Genomic DNA, 8,279 nt, shown 5'->3' on the forward strand with positions numbered 1-8,279 from the left:
TTTTTTGCATCCATGAATCGATAGTTTACACTCTGTTGTTTAATTTGTTCATTAATGATATTGGAAATTTGACAGAAAATATCCACTTGTTTGTTGATGATGCCGAATTGGAAATAGCGATAGTCAATGAAAGTGATGTAGATATCTTCAGAATAACTTAAACATGCCGCCAGTATGGACAAAGTTAAATGGCTGTCAGTTTAACGTGGCTAAGTGTAAGGTGATGCAGTTCGGAAGGATGAGATCACGTGCTGCGTATTGATGGAACTGAACTGAACGAAGTTGAAAAGGCAAAGGACTTGGCGATGATTGTGGACAGAGAATCGAAGTTTGGAGGTTACATGGTATTGATGGCCAAAACAGCACATCAAATTACATGTTTGTTGAAGAAAACACTGACAAGCAGGGGTAAGAAAGTGATTGTCCACTTTATAAACCATTATTAAGTCTATTATGCACAGATTTGGTCACCTGGATTCCTTGCTGATGAAGAAGTGGTGGAGGGGATCCAGAGACGTGTTATTATTTCTGTGGATTGTTTCTATGAGAATAGATTGAAGTTCTGTGGGCTCCAAAATCTGGCTGTGAGCAATAGCTTTTTCAGCATTAATTTACTTGAATTTAATTATTTTTTCTTTAAAATTTTAAATAGAAGGAAAAATGGATTTGTAAAAGTTTAAAACAATTTAAACGTTTTGACGGCTGTTGAATCATTACGTGTATTGTTAGCATAACTGCAAATTCAGCAGTGAATGGTTTCGGAAAAAGCTCAAAGTGTTCCAATCACCAAGTTGCTCCGCATTATGAAATAATGCCCTCTATTATGAAGAAAGGAAGCTATATAATCTCATCAGTCAATCTGAATGACTGACCGAGTCGATAGCGTCTCGCTGTAGTGGATCTTTAGGGACATTCAGAGAGAGAGAGAGAGAGAGAGAGAGAGAGAGAGAGAGAGAGAGAGAGAGAGAGAGAGAGAAGTTTCAACCTAAATTCTTACTGAAAAAGGTAAACAGAAATTGGTAAAAAAATGCTGACGATATTTTAAGGAATTTTCTGATCTCTTTATTTGCTCACTGTGTTAAGAATTTCAGATCGAGTGATCTGGTAATAAAACATGAAAGGATTACTCGAATATGTCCTCAGTTATCGCAATAACTAAATTCAATGCAAAAGTTCACTTCCTTTCTGTATTACATTTTGTTTGGAGAACAAAAAAATAAAGTTGAAGTAACGGGTTTTCCCCTAATGGATAAAAGAAAATAAGCGATAAGATTATGAAATCTTATCGCAGATCATCATGCGTTATACATTGCGAAAGACGTAATCGTTCAAGATAAGAGCGGACTTAGTGCGTTTTATTTCCAGTTCTGCTTTAGGTCTGGCGAGGTTGGTATTCAATCAATGTATATAAAGCCTCCCTCCTACCAAAGGTGAGTCAATGGGATTTAGTTTTAAAGTAGGGAAAATTTGCGTGCTTCAAATGCATCTTAACATATATTTGCATATTAATAATACCAGAATGCATATTAGTTATTAAAGACCTCCTTGGAGATATAATTTCTTATGACTCCATGGGGGCCTGTAATTTAGGTGTGTAATCAGTGTAATTTAGGTACATATGACTGAAGTGTGTGTGTGTGTGTGTGTGTGTGTGTGTGTGTGTGTGTGTGTGTGTGTGTGTGTGTGTGTGTGTGTGTTTCATTAAATGTATGTTTTCCATCACGACCTTTCTACTAAAATCTACTGTGCCTCAATTTTCTAATTGATCCTATCTCTATAAGTAAAACATTAGTTCAACAAACAACTCCTTTTTCTTGATACCGATCAGGCAAATTACAAAAACGTAATTTGTGCCAAAAGTTTCATTTATGAAATAACTATTTCTATAACATAACCTGCTGAGCTAAATTTTATCGAAATTTAAATTAGGATATGTAACTTTTAATAATAATAATGGAAACTGATTAAAAAAATAACTACACATGCATATAAAACTGTAAGAGATGTATTTGGTTTGCAGATTATTGCACTAATAGCATTTATATAAATGTTACTAAATCACCTGAAAATGTGTCGACATCTCTTTGATACATTTCGTGTATCTGTCACAGTTTATCTGTCTAATTTTTCTCAGTTTATTATAGGACTCCAATATAGATGGATATCACTGAAGTTTTATTTGAAATCCATGAAGATTGTATCGTACCATCTCGACTTTTGGTTTATTTGTTGGTCCACAAAGTGGGTAATTGGTAATAGGCACACAATATGTTGTCACGCTCCATGACATGACGTGTGTTATAACCTAGGTCCACGGTTAGATTTTTGATGAATCCGGAATAAACCTGGTGTAGCATTAAACCATGGTTGTTGTTATGACATCGGTTGAGGATGCACAGGATTTCTGAGGCCCCATTAATTTTTTTATGAAACTGTTACAAACAATATACCGCATTTCTATTTTTTTTTTGCCAACTACTTGATGGCCTGCATTTGTTGTGTGGAAGGCTAATGCCGATCCGTGCTTGATTTTATTCTCAACGTCCTTTACATGCTTCAACATGTAGATCGTCCCGTCTATCAACATAGCAAATGCTACAATAACAATGAATTTTATAAACTCTTGGTTAGTGTACAGTGGGTGTAACACCCTCGGAACAGAATCTACATCTCCAAAAAGACAGAGAAAAGGAATACAGAACTTCGTTGTCTTAGGCATACCACACTGAAATCTTAAACACATCTCCAACAGTTCCATATAATTAATAGATTTCAGCGATGTAATCACCATTCCCTACATCAAGAAAGCTACCCTAACTTTGGGCCCCGTTTTTCAAAAATCCCACAACCGCAGATTTAGAATATATACGCTTTGTGACACAGAAATGTGACAGCAGCAACAACTAATGTACAACAAATGCTTGCACATTAGCAAACCCAACATGTTTTTGACACTCTGGTCTCTTGAAGTTCGTGAAATATCTGTTATGTGTAATTATTTTTATAGTTTATGTTTATATACGTCTTGTAATCCTTACGATATAAGTTCCGCATCTTACAAAACTTGTCGGGTCGTTTCAATGGACTACGCTCATATTAAATAAACAAAATACGACTCTGCGTGCATAGTACATATGCATTCTGTATATTATTATTTACTATGTTTTCTATTCTGTTTGGGTAATTTCCCTAATTATATAAAATGTGTGTACTTCATTATGGCTACAACGCTTGTCTACATGACAACGATCTCAACAATGGAATAATTCTTTTTTTAAAACAATCTATTCAAAAGAAAAAATCATAGCTCCAATCGTCCACATAGAGCAAGCGAAATTTAGTACGGATATCGGGAAAGGAGAATTGAACCCTTAGGAATATAGGAATGTAAGAATGTAGCTGCGATTCACTTTTTAAATGCTTAATTATGAATATCAATTATAGCAATGAGGCTAAGATTGTTTTTATGAGACATGGTGTTCAAATGCAAAACCCATTCCATCAAATGCATTCCAGGTATGTCTGTGCAACATATATCACCGATGGGGAAGTAGCTAATCGATCAGTCTTCTGTAGTTGATATGAAGTGTCTTTTATGCTTCATGTTTTTAGCGTTATGTTTTAAGCATATGTTTTAAGCGTTATAATTCTGAACTTGTCTGATTTGATTTTTTTTTCATACCATTTCAGCTATTTCCCTTCTTTCTCCTTCTTCCACAGAACAGTACTGTCTGGTATCTTAATAGTTTCTATTTGAAACTTTTTTATTTTTCAACAGTGAGTGGAGAGCCTCCGTAGCTCAGTCAGTATAGACAAAGCCCTTTGTTAGGAAAGACCTGGGTTCGACTCCCGTCCTTGACGTGAGGAACCTTTATCTGGTCTCTTTCGACTGAAGGTGGGTTAGCCAGTCTCATACGGGTGTAGGCAGTTTTTTCACACGGAAACTCGGGCTTGTTGTCCCACAGAACAGGTAAACCGGCCCCGTGAACACTCATGGATTACAGTCATGAATACTTACCAGCCATATGCAGATCCTGAGCCCGAATAAAAAATTGAAGGGTGGGGGGAAAGCAATGGTGAACTACCCTGTAAAATTATTACTAGGAATACTTTGTGGGCAATGCCTACAGAGTCACCTACGGTCGGAAACGAATGAAAGGGAATATCAGATCAGAACAGTGAGTGAATTTAGCCTGCAAGTTTAACTAAGCTACGTGTTAAATGTCTTAAATGTCTCCCCCAGTCAACAGGGAAAACGTACTTGAAAATATGAATATTATTAAGAGTATGAATTTCAACTTTCATTTTTACAATTCTTTATCCTTGGTGGATTTTTCAGTCAAGATCACTATTCATAATTTCCAAAATTCCTTATCGTTCCAATCATTGTTTTGCAATACACAAAGAGGAATAAGAGTAAGTAGTAATTTTCAATTTCCTTTAATTTCAGAGATAACCATGGAGACAGTGGAACAAATTTTCGAATCTTTATTGGAGAATCCGCGTCTGTTTGATGTTACATTCTTAGTTGGTGATGAGCACCAACCAGTAAGAATTAAAGCTCATAAATTGTTACTGTCCCTTCGAAGTCCTGTGTTTGAAGCGATGTTTTCAGACTTATACAAAGAGGAGAAGGAAATATTGGTTGAAGATATCACACAAGAGGCATTTGATATTATGATAAAGTGAGTGGACCTGCATAGCTGCTTTTTACTTGATGTTTTAATATTTTTATTAACTTCCTTCCCTAATTCCGTCATTCTATTTTTTTCAGGTACTTGTACACAGACAGGATATCCATTCCAACCCTAGACGATGCTATGGAAGTGTATTGTGCCGCAGAAAAGTATGAAATACCTCTCCTGAAAGACAAAAGTGTAATATGTATTTTCAACCACGTTACATCAAACAATGCGTGTAAAGTTCTTGAATTCGCGAAACGCATGAATCTGCCGAGAGTGATCACCAAATGTCTCTCTGCAATCGACAAACATACAGAGATCATCATCCAGTCTTCTGATTTCCTTAGTTGCCAAGAAGAAACCGTAGAGTTGATAGTGAGTAGGAATACGTTGAAACTCGAGTCAGAATATTGTATGTTCGAGGCAATTCATAAATGGGGAACGAAGCAACTCGAAACAGAAGAAGCTCAAGTGAAAACAGAAGATTTACGAAAAATCTTAGAAAATCTCCTCATTCACATTAGATTTGGCGTAATGTCGGCCGAAGAAATTGTTACTGTTTCAAAGACTATGATGTTTACTTCTGAAGAGATTTGCTCTCTGCTCTGTAGAGCTATAAAATGTAAAACTCAGTTACCATTTCTTTCGCTAGTGGGAAGTGATGTGACTTCCCCTAGATGTTATCGTCCTATAGACTCAATCGTGGTGTCCTTTGTGAGGACTGCAAAAAATTCTTCATTGGTATTTGACAATTCATTAGCTAAAGATCAGCGGGATTTGAGCGTTAATAAGATTTCATTTAGTCTGAAAATACTGGAGAACTCTTTACTAATTTGTGATATTGTTGTTATGTCATCTGATGGTGGGACAAAATATGTTTTTCCTGTGGTCTTTGTTAAGAGACTCGATTCACGTGAAAACGAAATAAAATATTGTGCTTCGAACAAAAAATATGAATATGTTTTAGCCGAAAAAGGAGATAAATTTCAAATAACTGCAGTAGCAGAACAAGGTACACTCATTGAGAGATGCCTTAATCCTCCTGTTGAAATGAAACACCACGTATACCAAGAGAAAGATGTTTACTGCAAATTTCGTTTACAATTAAACGATAATTGGAAGGGCAATGCAATATGTTTATGGATTAAAATACAATAGCTAAAATACAATTTAGGGAAGACATCTGGACATCTCATTTTCACTGTTTCGTTAAATTGTTCAGTGATGCAATTCTGTGATATTTAATAAATGTATTTATTGACTGCTAAGAATACGAGAGCAGTTTTTGAGTTATTAAATCATCAGTGAAACTGTTAGCATTAATCATAATTAATTATTGTAATCATTCATTTATTGAACGTCCATTAAAATTCTTTTCCCTTCTATTAATAAAGAAATATAAACTAAAGCTGATCTTTTAAAATCAACGTGTTTGTAGTAATCCATTGAAGTCACTCATTCTTTGAACATTGCATGCTTTGTTTTTTCTGCACATTTCGACCACTAAATTAGAAACCTTGTGTAGATGTACGTAAACGTCACTAACGCAGGGTATACGCAAAATACTTGCGTTACCACATGTTGTAGGCAACTATTTAAGAATGCTGTTGGTCAGTAATCCTCAATAGTGTTACTCACAATGGGAAAAATAAAATATTTTTTCGGAGTTCGATAAAAGGGATTATCGTGAGTGACCTTCTGGGCTGAAGCCCCGATTTTGAAAACAGCAGAGCTGACTGGTTTCACAACAGGTGTGATATACTGAGTGTTTAGTCAGTGAAAAAATAACCCACATTGCTTGTTTAAGAGGCGTAACTGTGTCCAAGATAGTTTGTCAGGAACGAGATAGTCACCACCTAAGAAGTTTTGTACAGAAACTGATTTCTACGAAGAACTAGAATGCTTGTCTACAGTGGTGTCAAGAACACCGCCATTGGACGCTGGAAGACTAGAAAATAGTTATCTGGTCCTACGAGTCATTCCATACCTTGTACATTGTTCTGTACTGACGGTAGGCAGAGAGTTTGGCGGGAGTCCCATGAAGCAATGAACCCAGATTGCCTTGTAAACACAACTCAAGGTTTTGGAGGTGGTGTCATGATGTGGGGCATGTTCTGTTGGTACGGAATGGGGTCCCTGATTTTTCTGGAAGATCGAAGATGTCCTCTAAGGAATATTGGAAGATCGTTGCCAATCAAGGTCACCTGAAGTGTTGACCTGAAACATGACACAACCGTCACCAAGCAGGTGACGGTTGTGTCACGGACGACAATGCTACTGTCCATCACGAAAGAATTGTTCAGCAGTGGCTTAGCAAGCGTAATAGCGACTTTCACCATCTTCTATGGATACTACAAAACCTGGATCTAATCCCGATTGAGAATGCATGGGATACGTTAGTAAAAAAGATCCAGGAGCAAAGTCCTCTTCCATCAAATATGAGGATCAGTTAAAGAATGGATTGTCTTGTGTCTGGTAGATGTAATGCAACACCTTGTGGAATCTATACCAAACCGCATATGTGATGTAATTCGAGCTAAAGGCGGTCCAACACAGCATTAATTAAACCTTATTACAATCTGGGGACCTTGTCTGAACTCAACCCTCAATGAACACACTTTTGCCGCTAATTCTTATTTAGGGATGGATTCAGACCATGTCCCCCAGATGGTAAAAATGTGGCCCGTTAAATCTGGATTCTTTCAGCAAGAAAACAAACACTTAATCTTCCGTTTCTGTGTGCTTTTAAACATACCGGGAAATGAATTAGTAACTTTTATTTAATATTGTGTTGGATCTCCTTTAGCTCGAATTACAGCATATATGCGGTTTAGCATAGATTCCACAAGATGTTGGATTACATCTACGCCACCACTCTTTCTGTTTCCGGCCAACCACGCAATACGATTGTCCGGTAACAGGCTTGGTGGTCATAATATTTTGACGCTTGAAATTATGAACCTGTTTTCCCTGAGACATAAGAGTACTGATTCTTTGAGATGTCGGAATAAACATTTATGGATTAAAAAAATACACAATACATAGTAATCCAGCAAGCATAATTAACATTTACTTTAAAAAAATGATAATTTGTTACAGTACAGTTGTTTATGTTTTAATACGAGTTGCTTTCTTATTTCGTTATTTTCTTACGAGTTGCTTTGGTGATTAACTAGTAATATTTCTTTTCCTTTCTTCAGAAGCATAATTCTTAATAATCATTATTGTATTTACAAGTCCTTAAGGCCCATGTGGCCACTTATTCTTCGACTTCGAAGCAATAATTGTAAATGATTGTAAATAATAAAAATGATCGCTAGTGGCTTATTGAATGTGTCAAAATTCAACCGAATCTCTAAAATCAAAATCAAATATGAAATTTTCGATTGAAATGGAATTACACACTTAGATACTATTTCTTAAAATATATACAGGAGCCGTAGAAGAAATATTTAAAATTTTTGAATGGAAAAATAGATGAATTACACTAAATGGTAACGAACTAAATCACCAACTATTTGCCAATGACATTGTTCACTTTTAGGCAAACTCAGCGGCAGAACTTGAAATTGAATGTAGAAGTCAAAAGAGAGGATT

General features: G+C 36.0%; 1 protein-coding gene across 2 annotated transcripts; it reads left to right on the plus strand.

The window, feature by feature from the left end:
• Window positions 1-1,379: 1,379 nt before the first annotated feature.
• Window positions 1,380-6,090, plus strand: LOC150106102 (BTB/POZ domain-containing protein 6-like). Of its 2 annotated transcripts, XM_090393848.1 has the most exons (3): window positions 1,380-1,430; window positions 4,451-4,685; window positions 4,775-6,090. In XM_090393848.1, exons 2-3 carry the CDS (start codon window positions 4,459-4,461, stop codon window positions 5,838-5,840), a joined length of 1,293 nt encoding a protein of 430 aa, XP_090249974.1. In that variant the 5' UTR covers window positions 1,380-1,430; window positions 4,451-4,458; the 3' UTR covers window positions 5,841-6,090. The 2 variants fall into 2 exon arrangements, with proteins under 2 accessions (XP_090249974.1, XP_090249973.1); XM_090393847.1 differs by lacking the exon at window positions 1,380-1,430 and having other exon boundaries at window positions 4,086-4,685.
• The last annotated feature ends 2,189 nt before the right edge of the window (window positions 6,091-8,279 follow it).

Source organism: Typopeltis vanoorti, chromosome 6, assembly GCF_054136105.1.
Source record: "Typopeltis vanoorti isolate ZY-2024b chromosome 6, IOZ_Tvanoo_1.0, whole genome shotgun sequence".
Taxonomy (NCBI): domain Eukaryota; kingdom Metazoa; phylum Arthropoda; class Arachnida; order Uropygi; family Thelyphonidae; genus Typopeltis; species Typopeltis vanoorti.

What these genes read in the sequence shown, in the direction of transcription:
- LOC150106102 (XM_090393847.1), top strand. Translation starts at nt 4,231, where the DNA reads ATGTCTCCCCCAGTCAACAGGGAAAACGTACTTGAAAATATGAATATT. An exon ending in GCATTTGATATTATGATAAA is followed by an intron (nt 4,686 to 4,774) that starts GTGAGTGGACCT and finishes TATTTTTTTCAG; the next exon opens with GTACTTGTACACAGACAGGA.